This window comes from Mobula birostris, chromosome 7 (assembly GCF_030028105.1).
Source record: "Mobula birostris isolate sMobBir1 chromosome 7, sMobBir1.hap1, whole genome shotgun sequence".
NCBI lineage: Eukaryota > Metazoa > Chordata > Chondrichthyes > Myliobatiformes > Myliobatidae > Mobula > Mobula birostris.
Genome location: NC_092376.1, coordinates 138,526,724 through 138,543,228, shown reverse-complemented (window position 1 = coordinate 138,543,228; position 16,505 = coordinate 138,526,724). Strand labels below are relative to the sequence as shown.

Below are 16,505 nucleotides of genomic sequence, written 5' to 3'. Positions count from 1 at the left end.
CATTATATTACTCAGTGTTAAGCCTGCTAGAAATACTCAACAGGACAAACAGCAGCTGTGAAGATAGGAACAGAGTTAACATTTTATATCAGTGACCTTTGATTTTTTAAAATTATTAACATCTGTTCTAATTAACTTGTCATGCAGTTTTAGAAGTTAACATGATTGGTGATATTTTCCTTTTTAGTGATTTGATTAACAGAAAAATAATTATATTGGAAAACATCTGTGTAAGGTATCTCAGAATTTATGAATGCAGCTATCTGGTTAAATTTTCTATTTTGAACATGAGATTTAACTTTTAGTGAACTTCTCTTTACTGTATGTACAATACTGAACCAGAGTTTTCAGCACATACTTATAGTTAGGGTACCTAAAACTTTTGCACAGTATTGTATTTTTTCAACATGGAGCAGAGAGCAAGTTTGTAAATCTGGCAGGAGCAAAAAATGTTGGGAATGGTGAGGGTGGAGTGCCACTGGAGGGTTGTGGGATTGGTGGCAGAGAAAAAAAGCCAGGGTCAGGTGGGGTGGCATGTGTGCAGAAACACCCAGTTCTACAAGCCAAGCAAGATCATTTGATTCCAAACAATTGGTTTATTGAACATTACAGAGTGTCCCTCTGGTGCTTCCCTCTCCCTTCCCCTTTTTCCAACCATGATTTTCCACCCTCTGCCTCCTTCCCATTCTCAGTCAACAATAGAGACCCATATCAGAATCAGGTTTACCATTGCTCATATATGTCATGGTTTTTTTGTGGCAGAGGTACAGTGCAGTACATAAAATTACTGTACTTCTGTATTCTGTAAAAGTCTGAGGCAACTTAGCTGTATATATGTGCCTAAGACTTCTATACAGTACTGTACGTGTGGTATTTGGACAATTTTTTATTATCTACTACACATTTAAAATTGTTTAGAAAGCCCACTAAACAATTATTTTCAACACCATTTCATTCATTCAGCAAGTGGAAGGTAACCAAATCTAAGATAATAATGTTCTGGTTAAATTGGCCTATCCTTGTCCTACTTGGTTTGACAAATGATGAAGAGTGAAAATTGTGGTGAAATGACAGTTTACACAGTTTTTCAGTTGATTTTATTAGTGGAAACTGTGGTGTGGCCAATTTGATTGCATGGTTGGCACCAATTAAATACTTTATGCTTATCAGATCCTCATAACCCTCAGATGGTATAATGAGTCTTGAATAGGCCAAGTTTATACATTCAAATTTCAGAACTGGAGGGTGGGGAACAGTAAGTTCAGTTGACCAAACTGCCCAATTCACCACCACTGATTTGAAACTGAGATTTCAGAGAATATCAAATCAAAGAGTTTCTCTTATGAAGTTATCCTTATTAGCTCCTTGTAGTGGTTAGAATGAAAATGTAATTTACAATGGATGCCAGTGAATTGGGACTCATCTGGACCAGTATATTTTGGCCTAATTAAGCATCTTTATCATTATGTGCCATATCTCATGACCATGACTGTTCTTGGCAACATTTTCCAGAGAAATGATTTGCCATTCCCTTCCTCTGGCCAGTGTATACAAGACAGGTGGCCTATGCCATCAACAATACCCTTCAGATTTTGCCTGGCATCAGTGGTAGCATAACCAGGATTTGTGATGTGCACCAGCTGCTCATAAAACCATCCACCACCTGCTCCCATGGATTCACATGACTTGATTGGGGAGGGAATGTGGTGGGCTGAGCTGATGACAATAGACAATAGGTGCGGGAGTAGGCCATTCAGCCCTTTGAGCCAGCACCACCATTCACTGTGACCATGACTGATCATCCACAATCAGTACCCTTTTCCTGCCTTCTCCCCATATCCCTTCATGCCGCTATCTTGAAGAGCTCTATCTAACTCTTTATTGAAAGAATCTAGAGAATTAGCCTCCACTGCCTTCTGAGGCAGAGCATTCCACAGAACCACAACCCTCTTTGTGAAAAAGTTTTTCCTCAACTCTGTTCTAAATTGTCTACCCCTTATTCTTAAACTGTGGCCTCTGGTTCTGGACTCCCCCAACATCGGGAACATGTTTCCTGCCTCTAGTGTGTCCAATCCCTTAATAATCTTATATGTTTCAATCAGATTCCCTTTCATCCTTCTAAATGCCAGTGTATACAACCCCAGTCGCTCCAGTCTTTCAACATATGACAGTCCCGCCATCCTGGGAATTAACATCGTGAACCTACGCTGCATGCCCTCAAGATGGTACAACATTCCCCAGGATGACCTGCAGGCTAGTGAAGGAAAGCAGCGTCTTACACCTCCTTTGGTGGAGACGTATCTCCACTCCACCCCTCCCAATTAAGCAACAATCCCAATTAGCCAAAACACTTTCCATGAAACTTTGGCTAATTTTTTAACTAACTAAGCATCTACCCCAGTTACCTAAAGTTTCAATGAAAGAGTTAAAAAGGTATAAAAGAGACAAAACACCATTTAACTGACTAACAATTTATGTATTTAATTGAAGTACAGAACAATTTAGAACACAATCAATACTACTACAGTCCTATAAAACTCTATTCTGGTTCCTCATAATTATCAATGGAGGAATTCATCCACTGTGCGCCAGTGTGTTCTTTTGATTGACTGTAAATGAACAAAATCAGTACAGACACCTCATGTAGATAATGGACTGTGTTTATACAGATCTTTGTTTTCATTGTAATATTCTAGATGATTGTCGATACCCTCAAATTTGTTGTAATTTCTAATTTGTTGACGTAGTGAAATTGTTTCATTTTCACCCCTGGTGGTTTTTGCCATCTCCAAGCCTGAATGCTTGAAACCACAGTAAGCAAAGCACATTCGAATTGTCTTAATGCTTATTTCTCACCAACTATCAGTGACAAAATCACTGCTTTTTGAATACAAACTCACACAACTGATGCTACTTCAAAATTGTTCACTCTAAACACTATGCAATGTCTAACAGCCACACAAGTGCACGTGACTAGTTAGAAACTGTTTGGCAACAGTCTCCAAATAAACAGTGCTCCAAATAAACGAAGGGAATCCTGGTTATTTTCTCAATTCGTTTTTGTTCTTTAAGAGATGTTCCAAATAAGCAGCTGCCCCAGTTGACTGCAGCGAACTGTATATGTCTTTCTTGCTTAGTAACAATGTTTGAAGTAATTTTTCATTCCATTTGATTATCTTTAGATGTTGGTTTCATAAAAAGAACATTTCCCCTTGCATAGTCACAGTCTTTATTTGCTGTAGATATAGGCACAGGCATTTGGTGTGCAATTTATCCATCATTAGGTATACAGTATTTGATAACAACAAGAAACACATCCACTTATCGCACTGAGCAAAAAAACATATGAATTATTTTCTCCAATTTCCTTCAGCACTGCTCCCATTTTCTGACCAAACGTATCTTCAATAACAAGTATGAGGAGCTTGTGTATTCCCACAAAGTTAAGAACACTGCCCCACATCCCCTCCATTCAGTTGCTTCTGTTGACACCAGAATTTTCCATTTCTCCTTTCTCCCACCCAAGCTCAAACACATATATAAAAATCAATTGCTGATTCACTCATATGTTAATCCCATTATTCCATTCCCTGTTTCTGATTTAATCTTATTAAACACCCAAAACTCCACCCTGGACAATGTGTCCTTGTAAATAATACTTTTTGTATGCCTTGTACTTTTTCTCTCGAACATTTAAATGTGTTGCCTCCTCACAGATCTCTGTTTCTCCTTGGTTAATTGCATTAAATTTAAAGTACCTTTTATCAGAATTACATCTATGTACAGTATATGTTCTGTGTTGTGTTATTGTTTTTGTTGATGATGTTGATATTAATTTGTGAGTAAAGTTAACATGCTATGATCGTTACTCTAAAGATTTCTTTGGGTCTTGTTCATAAATTGTATACAAGCCCTTTTTATATTTAAGATGACAATGATTTATCAATTATAACTACAGTTTTCTATGTTATCTGATTTGTCTACAGCTTTTTGCTTGACATGTAAATCACAGGAGACAATTTCCATTTTTGATCAAAGTGCAAGATCATAACATTTTTTACCAGAAGCCTGTATTCTCCCAATGCTAGTGATATTATTCATCTCATCTCTGTTTTCTATTGACATTACTGGAATACAGTCATGAAGTAAAATAGAAATCTGATATCATTTGTGCAATTCAAGTATATATTTTATCCCAATTCAGAATTCTATTCATTAAATTTCTAATGCCATAAACAACACCATATCAAAATGAACTAAATTGAGCCGTTTAGTTATATCTGTTTATTTCTTATGCCAAGTGTGTGAATTTGATTGGTATTTAACTGTCTGAACTGTTTCTCTTTTTTCTGTTACTCCTCCTTTTAGAACAATCAGGCACTTTCTTTTCTGCTACAGTTTGTTACAGTGCTTTGTCCAGATAACAATTCAGAATCTTTTGTATTATTGTAGTTTACCCCATTGTAATTAATATTCATAACACAAAGGGCTTTATTGCCTCTGAACACTAGATGGCAACAGTGAAAGGTTCCCTAACTGAAATGGCGCCTCAGACTGTTCTCAGACTTGTTTGCTGAAATTGGAAGTCAATGACATCATCTGCAGAAAATGACACTCTTGTTTTGCCTCACTGCTGATCAGCGAAATTGAAAGCTGAAAACGTGAATAAAATAAAAAAAAACACTGCTCATCAAATTATCACTACATCATTCTGTTACATTATTCTTTTGCATACTCAGATAAACCAATGTTGAGAATAGTAGCAAGGAACTAAAGATGTTAAAATGAATAATATTAATTGCTGCATTCTTCACATATCTGCAGGTTTGCTATACCTTAATGAACAATAATCTGCAAATTGTTAATTGTTTATAGCTATTCATGGAATAATTCATTGACTCCCTGAATATTACTGTGATACTATTATATTAATTTGCAATATGCAATGATGATCTTCTGCTTTGCTTCTCCCTATTCGGTTCAGCGTGAAAGAGTGTTCAATCATAATGCAAAGGTCACTGCATCTCAGTGAAATTTTGCAGCAGTAAACCATGCAATAATTTGCTAACATGAACCAAATAACTGACCTATTCAACCAAGTGATTGCATGTCTTTACATGTGCAGTTTTGAATAAGAATGCATCACATACGTTGATAATTTTACAAGATTTACTGCCACAATATACTTTAATTTGAAATGGTTTGATTCTGATAGCTGATGTTTTGCAGCAATGAAATGTTAAGGATTTCCCACGCTTAAAAAAAATCATTGTTACACTAAGAGCCTGAGATTATCAAAAATCGATTCTTTGCTGCAGATAGCCACAACTCAATTATATAACATGTAATTATAGATTTTGAGTTTATATTCTGTACCTGAAGGGAAGATTCAGTTGTGCCAGATGAGAGTGCATAATCCTAGCTTTAGGAAGGAGAGTAGATATGTATACCAATAATAAGAGTATGGCTTTCACATCAATGAAGTGTATGCTTTATTGTATAGATAATATGCAAAGAAGGGGTAGGACTTGTAGTACCAAAAAGAATTAGTCTTTGCAAGTGGTGATAAGATCAAGAAGTTTTTTTTCAATACAGCAGCCATTGTGAAGTTTTACAGGACTGGCCTGGATCTGCTATCTACACCAGAAGAGGGTTCAGTTTTATAAACTACTAAAAATCAGGAATGGAAACCTCAGACATTTTACAGTAGTTATGATAACTTAGCTTTGTAGCTTTCAACAGAATATCTTAAAGCTAGGATGAATTTGGTAATAAAACCCAGTGAAAATGTGTGTTTCTAAAATGAATGGATATTGAGTAGGCATTACTCATTTCCTGCCAAATTCACCATTTCTAATGAAGTTGTGTAGTAATGATCTTTAAATCATTTTGTAGCAAAATAATATTTGTGTAGTAAATGTTTCTAAGCAAAAATATTGATGTCCCAAGTAACTTCTAGTGCAGAATAACAAAGCAGTTAGTTCCATATGGAGATAAAGAGTGATAAAATAGGTGAATAAATTCAAACCGATTTATATGAGGAATAAACATGGTATTATAAACATTGCTCTTGGTTTTTACTTATCACTGGAAAAATATTTTAATGATGTAGTATTCTCTTGTTTATAAAATGTTTATCATTAAATTTAAAATTTTTGTGAAGAAATGAAGAGCAAAGTTTTCTCACACTTACTTAATATATAAAACAAATGTTCCATGTTCATTGGGATACAAATTTCAAATGCTGAGATACTCTATTTACTAAAATCATCAACATCTTTGAACACATCAGGTGAATTGGATTATTCAAAGTATTTATGCAAAATATTTTTTTATTGTTCTGCAAAACAGCTAGTATGATTAAGTTGCAAATAAGACAAAATGGCACATCTGCTGACAAGGAATGGAGCAAATGCTCTATGATAACGTGAAAACTTTCAAACAAAGATGCTGCTTTAAGAAATGCATTAAGGATTATACAAATTATTGTTGCCATCCACCCATTTTCTTTCTAAGTGGTAGTGAACATTTAAATCTAGATCCAGATTTCTACTAAACAAAATTTTACCTCAGATCCATGCAGTCCAGCAATTAATGATAAATCTTTTTAGATTTATAAAAAGTGATAATATAATGGTGATGTAAATAACTAGTTAAGAAAAGAAAAATCTGCTGGACTTCTCAGCTAAAAACTGGAATCACAGCTCCTCTCTCATTTTTCTGTCACAATAAATCAATGAAGATGCTCAGTGCCCAATTTCTAAACGTTTTTTAAATGTATTGCAACAGATTAGCACTTTTATTTATGATAATTCAGTGCATTTGTTGATTAAAGTGCAGCACAGAATCAGTGTCCAGTTCATGCCAGCACATTGGGGCAGCTACGAGGGCTGCCACCTCACAGTTCCAGCACCTGAGTTCACTTTGGTGTTATCTGTATGGAGTTTGCATAATCTCTCTTTGACTGCTTGTGATCCTCCTGGGTGCTTCAGTTTCCTCCAACATGTCAAAGAACGTTGGTAGGTTTATTATCCATTATAATTGGCCCTACTGTGTTGGTGAGTGGTGGCAGCTAAGAGCGTTTGTGGGAATATGCAGGGAATAAAATGGGGTCAGAGTGAATGGGTGCTTGATAGTTGGCATAGATTTTGTGGGCCAAAGGGCTTGGGCCTGTGCTGTATATCTCTATGACAAACTGAAGTTCTGCATCAGAGCTTATACTTGAGGAAATGCATGATTATACCCATTTTACAAACTCAGGAGCAGATGATTACCTGTTAATAGTATATCTACAGAATGTGACAATTTGATACTGAATCAAAACACTACAGGTGTTAGAAATCTGAATTATAAATAGAAAATGCTGGAAATACTCAAAGGGCAGGCAGAGGCTATGGAGAGAATTAATGTTTCGGATAACCGTGTTTCTTTCTCTAGAGGGAGAATATTCAGTGTTTTCTATTTTCAGTTTAGTTAAGATTTTTCAAATATTAATTTTCAATATTACTCACAAGATTGATTTGCAATGCTACATGTTACTAAAGCAGATGTATTTCCTCAAAATATGTTATGTTTATTTCAGCACAATATAATTACAATATTTAAAATCAATAAATTGCACTATTGTATCTCAATAAGATCTAGTTTTACAGTATATATTCAATTTATGCAAATGATCTTTACATTTTATATCCATAGTCTGTCCTATGAAATGCCTCAAGGTCATTTAATATTCTTGTATCATTATGCCATATATTTCTAAGGTGATCCATTCTGTGGTAACAGATTAAATATTCATATCACATCTGCTCATTGATTTTGTCCACATCCCTTTATAAGCACAAGAATGTGGCTACGTTTTTGTTAGACAATATTAGTGTTTTATTTTGAACGTAGTGTATATGCAACTGCCATTCCCACATTGTGCTAAGTGGGGCTTCCTGTTTTCAACATGTTGATGTTTACTACACTGAAAACCCACTCAATTTTCTCATTCATTTTGCATGCAACCCTTCTCTTCTCTTCAGCTACTGTTGAGGCTATTGAGGCCATTGAGGGTGTTGAAACTCATGAAGGTAATATGGGGCATTCCTGTATTTGTTGTGATAGACTTTAGTGGTGTTATTTTATTTCACAAACATTCTTCAGGTTCTATGGTAACAGCCATGGGCGTAAATAGGTTTGTTAATGTGGTAGAAAGAGGTTCACAAATGTGAAAGAACTGACTTGCTGAATTTGAAACTTGGCAATACATTTTTAGTTTAATTCATCTCCCATTGAAAAAGAAGGCTAGTGGATTCTTTTTCACTTTGCCATATTTACGCCTATGAAAGTAAACAGTAAAAACTACCTGCCATGACCGTTGATTAGCGCGGCTTTACCAAACTCCATCATTTATGTGTTTTGATCCTTTTTATTATTTAGCTCCAGTTGCACAGTTTGTTCTTGTTGACTTCTAAATTTAACAGTACAGCGCTGCGAAGTACAGCTGATCAATTTGTACAGGTAGCCACGTATTCTTCCCTAAATATCAGTTTGCAGTACACAAGAGCAAAAATAACAACTGTTGGCTAAGTGGTTGTCTGGTGACTGGTGATGTTTGTTGTACAAAGGAACAACAGTGCTCCTCAAACCCTTGCAGGCTGCAAGAGTTTGCTTTTTATTTCTATTTCCTTTTGAAGGTCTTGTAATTTTTTCATGTTTATGACATTAACCTTTGACTGTCCCCCTAGAGATTTTCTTCTTTAGATTGACCTAAATAGTATTTTTATATTTTAAAATATCATCCCCTTCACAGACTGAAAGTTCTTGGGACAGGCAAAGTGTTCAGTCATCTGTCATACATAGGGACCTTCATCTAATTGCTAACAAAAACTTTTAAGTTCCAGAAGTATGCAACAGTGACTCTCTGCTACACTATATATTTGTCACTTATGCCAGTTCTTTATGTTACACTTTCTATATGGATAACAGTAACATGTTGTAAAACTTCTGAACCTACTGTCAAAATCCATTCGCACCGAGTATGCTAGATAGTCATGTAAGGAAAAGTCTTCGGCTGATGGTATTTAGTAAAGAAAAATCAGTGTAAGTGAAGCAAATATATAGTGAGTCATCAAAATAAAATGACTAATACAGAATATAAAAGCAAAATAGAAAGAAAATGCAATTGAAGAGTAAATTCCTTTCAGCTTTATCAGTTAATCCCCACAGGACTTGGCTGAGCATCCACTGTTACATCAGCGGAAGATTTGCCAAAACTGCAGAGAAACCATTTTTCCATTGAAATCAGGAGAACCTTTGCAGACGTGCAATCGGAAATCTGTTATAGCAAAGTGAAATTGAGTATTGATCAGGCAGGATTTTCATTATTTATATGTGATTGTAATAATAGAATTATAAAATTAATTCTTTTTTTTCTTTTTTTTATCTACTTTTTAACTTGCTCAACCCAATAATCCAATTCTAGCCATTCGAGGATTTACACCTCAGCATAAAATTAGTAGTTTTGAAGAAGCAAAAGGCCTGGACCGTATCAATGAGAGAATGCCGCCTCGAAGAGATGCAGTATCCAATTCTGGCATTGTTCATTCAACTGGGAAAATGAATATGTCCGAATCAAATGGGACAGATGACAACAGCAACATACAGTGATCTGCTTTTAAGACTTCAATATCTCTGCAGTTGTACTGTGTCAACTGTTTGGTGTTCCAGCCTCTGATATCCAAGACAGCACACTGCTCATTCAGAAGCAAAGAGTTTGAATAAATTTATAAAAAGAAAACACAAACCCCAAAAACTTCCACTCAGAAAATTAGTGTTAGAAAGCTGGAAACCTTAGCCATCTTGTTTAGAGGGACTGCCATCAGTGCTTATAGACAAGGTGAGACTCAATGCAGGTTAAGTATTAAAGCGTGCTCTGAGGCTGTTCATTTGTTTACTTATTTTCTTTAATGAAAGCAAGGGTAGACATTTACAAAGATCTCTTGTAAACTTGGGTAAATTGTTTCACATTGATACATCCAATGGTGCATTTGAGAACTAGCACCAAGCATTTCAAAACTGTTAAAAGTAAAATATTTCATGCATAAATATAGTTATATGATTAATATAACTTAATTTAAAATAAAAAGTTTTGCTACTAGTATTAAAATTCTGGAATTATATTAAGTCTTAGAAAAACAAATTTGAAGTTGCAAAATATTTCAAATGCCAAATACCAAATGATTCTGTTTTGTATAAATTTCCCTGCCCAACTTCTGTGTATTTGGATGCTATCAGGTCTGTTTGATGGTTATCTAATATCCGATCATGTTGCTTGTAACTGGAATCTAAATTACTGGTATTTATTGTTTTGTTGCTAAGTTCTGACATAAACTAACTAGGTTTTGCTTGTCACTTGCTGGTAATGAACAATTACAAATGGCACAGTATTTTTTGTAAAGTAATTAACGTGCACCACTATAGTGCCAGACTTAGGATTTGTACAGCATCTATAGAATGCATTTATGCATGTGGTTAAGTTTCTTAACAATATGTGGAGCTATATTTGTGCTGTGTTTAAAAAAAAAATCTGGCTGTGTTGTATTCTTACTTGCTTTCTCTCTGCAGAATTGGTAAAGCTTTTGAGTTATTGCAATAGGTGTACAAACATTGAAGTTACTTTGACAGTTGAAACTATTTGTATTTTTTAAGTTCTCCGTGTGTAAAGGAGTGGCTGATAGCACGAATGAGCATATTCAGTGAAACGTTGACTAGTCCAAAGCAACATGTTTGGCTGCCAATGCATGATAGCATGGGTATCAAAACTGTTAAATTAATTAAGGCACAGTGTGGTGCCTCACTAAAAGTTTAAAGTTAAGCATATTATCCATTTTCTTCCACTCTTTGTTATCTCTTGCTTTGTCAAAGCGTGAAAACTTTTTGAAGATTTTCATGGATCTGATCTTGTAATTCCTCTTGTAATTTTCTCATCTGGAACCAAGGCTTCACATTTAACTTGTTATTTGAAACTCTGACATTGTAAGCATGTCCTCTGGAAACTCAGAAACACTTTTTTTACTATTCAATAAAATGTGCATGAACCCATGAATTTCTTGAAAATACTGCTTTATAAAGTTATAAATAAAGTTTTACTCACTGGATTAATAAATAGGCAACAATGATTGCAACAATAAACACTGTCCTATGTTACAAACCTATCTGTTAATTGTATTAGAGTACTACAGAAGTATGTTGATGATGTTTCCTAAAGGCCTATCAGGCCAAATGCAACGTGGCAACTAAGATCCCCATCCTAACTGGTCCTATTTGCTCATGTTTGGCCCATATCCTTATGAATATTTTCTATCCATTTACCTGTCCAACCAGTTTTTAGAAGTAGTTATTGACCTGCCTCAGTCACTTCTTCTGGGAACTCATTCCATATGCATATGTAACACACTATGTGTAAAACTGCTGCATTTCAGGTTCCTTTTAAAATTTTCAACTCTTTGTTTAAGTCTATGCCCTTTAGTTCTTGATTCTCCAACCACAGGAAAAGATTGAGCGCTTTTAGCTATCTATGACCCTCATGATCTTATGCACCTCCATAAGATAATCTCTCAGTCTCCTGCACTCCAAGGATAAAAAGTCCGAGCTTGTCCAGCTTCTCCCTATAACTCAGTCCCGCGAGTCCTGGCAACATCCTTATAAATGTTTTCTGTGTCCTTTCCAGCTTAATAGCATCTTTCTTCCTGTAGGATTTACAGAACACAATACTCCAAGTGCGGCCTGATTGGCATCTTGTACAACTGCAATATAACTCCCAGCTTCCATAGTCAGTATCATGATTGTTGAAAGCCAGTGTACTGAGAGCCTTCTTCACTCTCTGTAAATTCACCTATTCACCTTCAGGGAAACATGTAACTGAACTCAAAAGTCCCTCTGTTCTATAGCACCCCCCCAGGACCCTACTGTTTACTGTGAAAGTCTCACCTTGATTACCTTTCCAAAATATAACACTTCACACTTATCTGAGTTGAACTACATATCCTCAGTCCATTGATCAGAAAGTGAGCAAGATCGGCCAATAATTTTTGATAACCTTCTTCACTGTCAATGGTGCCATCCAGTTTAGTGTCATCTGCAAACATACTAATCAGGCCTTGTACATTCTCAGACAAGCTGGTGATATAGACAAACAACAGTAGGTCCAGCACCGACTCATGAGGCACATCACTAATCACAGGCTTCCAGTCCAAGAAACAACCTTCCACCATCATTCTCTACTTCCTACATACAAGCCAGCTATGTATCCAATTAGCCTACTCTCCCTCCACTCTTAATCACAGAAATGTTGAAAAGATTCCATTTACAATTCCTAGTTGGCAACACCAGCATGCCTTAATAGGTTCCTCCTTGATCGGTGTTGCTATGGGCAAAATATACTATTAGTTGTGCATTGTACTCTGCTTCTGAAAAAGGCTTCAAATGGAATCATATTTCAGAGATGAAGTACAGTGGACAGCTGCAATTGTATCACTTGTTTAGTACTACCAACTGAGAATAAATGTCTTTGGTCAGGTAGTAGCAAATTATTGTTAATGGATATATGACTAGAAAATACTCTCAACTTTGTGTTTCTGTCTAATCTTTCTAATCCATTAAATTAAATACCCCCGATCAAGAATTGCAATGCTATGATCTGTAATTTTTAGGTGCATGCTACCAGAAACAATATTAACCCTGTAGTTTAAATCTTTCCATTTCCCATAATAGCAATAAACCTCAAGACATTTTGATCATGTCAAGTCTATACGTATATTGTGGAGCTATACAGTAGAAATTGACAGAAAACTTTGCAAACTCATTTCAAAGAACCATCAGGAAAATAAAAAAAATACCATGGCAGAAACAATTATGCGCAGACTTTAATATCTCATACTGAATTTTATGAAAGTGTTGAAAAATACATAAGATTGCACATTTCAGACTGTATTTCTATTGTTGTTACCTCTCTCTCTCTCTCTCTCTCTCTCTCTCTCTCTCTCTCTCTCTATATATATATATATATATATAGTTCTTGAACATATACATACACACACTCTATATACTTTCATTTTAGATAGTAAGTCTCACCAATTAATAAAATCATATTCCTTTCCTGTTATATTTTTGTATACATGCTGTTTAATGCAAGCTAGCAACTGCCTTTGTTTGATTTGAACATTTGCTTAAGATTAAATATTTACTAAAAATTAACGTGAATAAGTTCCATTGTTACATTCAATACCAAATGAGAGCTGTTGTCTGGGTAACCTATAGCAGTTTCATAGATTTTGTTGGCACACCTTGTACCAGTATTTATGTTTTAAGAATGGCAAACAAGATTTTTTTCCCCATGAGTGCAATTTCAGGATATTACAAAATGGTTTTCAGTCAATCAATATCCACACCTCTTAAAGCAGAAATGTGCAGTCGAACAGAACATCCTGGTTAAAGAGGTAGATAATAGAAAGAATCTTCCATAGTAACCTCAGATCTTGTTTAAAATATGCTGGGCAAAGCAGATTGTCTTGAGTAAAAGATTAGTCAAGCTGTCTTGATACATAATGCTGACTATGTGGATATTCTGCTAGTAATCAGACAATTTTTTTGCACTCTCAGGGAGTGATGGACTTTCCAGTTGATAGCTTCCTGCAGGTTCTCAACCCCAAAAGCTTTAGAAAACTTGCATAATGGGCAAATCCATACTCCCACACTGTTTCATGGTTTTGACTTGAGGAAAATGGGATGAAATTTCTTTTACAGGGAGAAAATTCATGATGCTCCAAATGCAGCAGTGAATTGTAAACTGCGATGCCTTGCTGATAACAACAGTCACAGTCTGGAAAGATTTGGTGGCCAAGGTATGGCTGTTTTGCTAGAGCACAGCCCACATCTACCTTCTTAACACTCAGGTTTCTCGCTTTTACCATTTAAAAAAAAAATGCCGTTTTTTTCCACATTAAAAAATTCCCTCTGCTGTGTTCTTGCACATTCACTTCATCGGACTATGTCCTTGCAGTGTCTCTGTATTGCCCTCCAAATCATATTTTCCACCAAGTTTGTTGCATGCAGAAATACACTAGATATTCTGCTCTAATCAATGATACACATTTTCTGCTGTGGCACCCTTCTGGTCACAATCTCCTGACTTGAAAATGACCTATTTATTCCTTCTGCATTTACATTCATTAAGCAATCCTTAATCCAATACAGGATTTTATCTCCAATCTAATTTGGAATTTTTTGGGCATTTTATCAACAGCCATTCATCCACCAGTCTACCCTTTTCCATTATGCAACCACAAAGAGCTCTTAAAGATTTTCCAGACACATTTTTCTTTCATAAATTTACGTTGAATCTATGCAATCTGATTATTATTTTCTAACTGCTTTGCAATTAGATTCCGGATTTTCCTGTTATTAACATCAGGCTAATTGAACTGTAGTTCCTTACTTCTTTCTTAAGTATTATAGTTGGGTTACATTTGCTGTCTCCCAATCTGAAGGAAACCATTGTAGAAAATCTGGAAATTTAGGAGATGACCAGTATATCTACTGTCTCCAATGACACTTCATTCATGCTTTTGGGATCTGTCAGCTTTCAGTACCACTTATCGAAGTTCTCTGTCTCTTATCCCAAAATATTAGTTACCTTATTCCCAATATGTAATTTCTCTTCTCCGTCTATAATGGACCCACATTAGTTTTTCATATTTTTTTCATTAATTCACACAACTTAAAAATAGCTCTTCTGTCCACCCAGTTCATACTGACTATCAAGCACCTATCTATACCAATCTGACTTTCAGTCCATAGCTTCTAGCCGTGGCATTTCAAGTGTTCATTTAACTGTCCCTTAAAGTTGAGAAGACCTGCCTCCACTATTCCATCAAGCAACATATTCCAGGTTTAAACCACACTGATGGAAAAAGAATCCTCTCTAACTCTTTAGTCCTCATTTTCAACTCAGTGCCTCTGCTAATCAAAACATTTTTCACAACCATATTTTTGTTTCTTATATTTTTACTTACTTCAATTTGATCCCCTCCCCTCCACAGTCCAAGGAAAACAAACCCAGCCTATCCAGTCCCACCTCATAGCTGAAATGCTTCATGCCTGCTAACATCCTAGTAAATCTTTCCCGCATCCTCACCAGTATAATTATATAATTCAGCTTTGGCCTTTTATAGAAATTCTGCTCTGTGCCCAGGCTAATAAAGACAGTTCCTCAATGCCTTCTTAACCACCTTCTGCATGTGTGTTGCCACCTTTGAGGGTTCTTGGACAAGTGCATTCCAGTTAATTGGGCCATTAGTTAATAAGGGCAGTCACTTGTTAGGAATAACTCTTAAAGAACAAAAACTAATTGAGAAAATTGCTGGGATTCCCGTATATTATTTGGGACTCTGTAATGCTTAATTGGGGGCAGGTGACTGGGTGGAGGGCACATGCGTGAATGTGGTTGTGGAACTTGTTGAGGGAAAGAGAGTGGGGAAGGAGCAGGAATTGCTGGGAGGGGGTCGCGCGAGTCCGGTAATGGACAAGGCGAGGAGGGGGGTTGAGGGAAAGAGAGTGGAGAAGGAGCGGGATAGGGATTCGAATCAGAGGTAGGCCGCTGGGGAGAAATGGATTATTGTGAAGGGGGCGAGGGGGGGTTGAGGGAAAGAGAGTGGAGAAGGAGCGGGATAGGGATTCGGGATCAGAGGTAGGCAGCTGGGGAGAAATGGATTATTGTGAAGGGAGAAATAAAGGGAATGAGGAGATAGTGAGGGGACAGATGAATGAAAACCAAGACAAAGGGAATAAAAGAATAAGTAATGACAGTGGCGAGAGCTCTGAAAGTGAGGAAGATGAACAAGTTCAGAGAGTAGGTGTTGTCATAATTAGGTTTAATGAGAAGGCTCAAGGAAACATGAAGAAAATTAACCCATTTGTGCTAACAACAATTCTGGCTAATAAGATAGGAGAAATAGTATTTGCAAAAATCCTTAATGATGGCAACCTATTGGTAAGATGTGTGAATGAGGAACAACTTGAGAAAGTACTTAAGCTAAAGGAGATAGGAAAATGCAAGGTGGAATACACGGGGAGGGTGGGAGCACGAAATGGCGGTGGATGTAAAGGAGTGATCAATGAGTATAAATATGGAGGAGTTAGAGAGGAATATCAAAGGAGGAAAAGTAATGAATGTTCAAAGACTGAAAACAGCAAAGGAGGGAGTGAAAAAGGAAAGTGAAACAGTATTGATTGAATTTGAAGAAGAAAGAGTGCCAAGGAAGGTGTTCCTGGGTTTCATGAGTTACCCAGTAAGGGTGTATGTGCCAAAGCCATTGAGGTGCTATAATTGTCAAAGGTTTGGACACATAGCTAAAAACTGTAAAAGGCAGAAGAGATGCGCTAGATGTGGGGGTGATCATGAATATGGAAAGTGTGGAACAGGAGTGCAACCAAAATGCTGCAAATGTGGAGGAGCTCAT

At 36.3% G+C, this 16,505-nt stretch overlaps 1 protein-coding gene across 3 annotated transcripts in view; it reads left to right on the top strand.

The window, feature by feature from the left end:
* LOC140200830 (protein phosphatase 3 catalytic subunit alpha-like) overlaps positions 1 to 11,080 on the top strand; it is a 422,916-nt gene extending 411,836 nt beyond the window's left edge. For 2 of the 3 annotated variants that reach the window (XM_072264453.1, XM_072264454.1), the window contains exon 13: positions 9,470 to 11,080. In XM_072264453.1, coding sequence (XP_072120554.1) covers positions 9,470 to 9,654 — 185 coding nt within the window. In that variant the 3' untranslated portion in view covers positions 9,655 to 11,080. Of the gene's footprint in view, positions 1 to 8,027; positions 8,076 to 9,469 lie in introns of all 3 variants that reach the window. The other variant, XM_072264455.1, reaches the window with a different exon arrangement.
* The last annotated feature ends 5,425 nt before the right edge of the window (positions 11,081 to 16,505 follow it).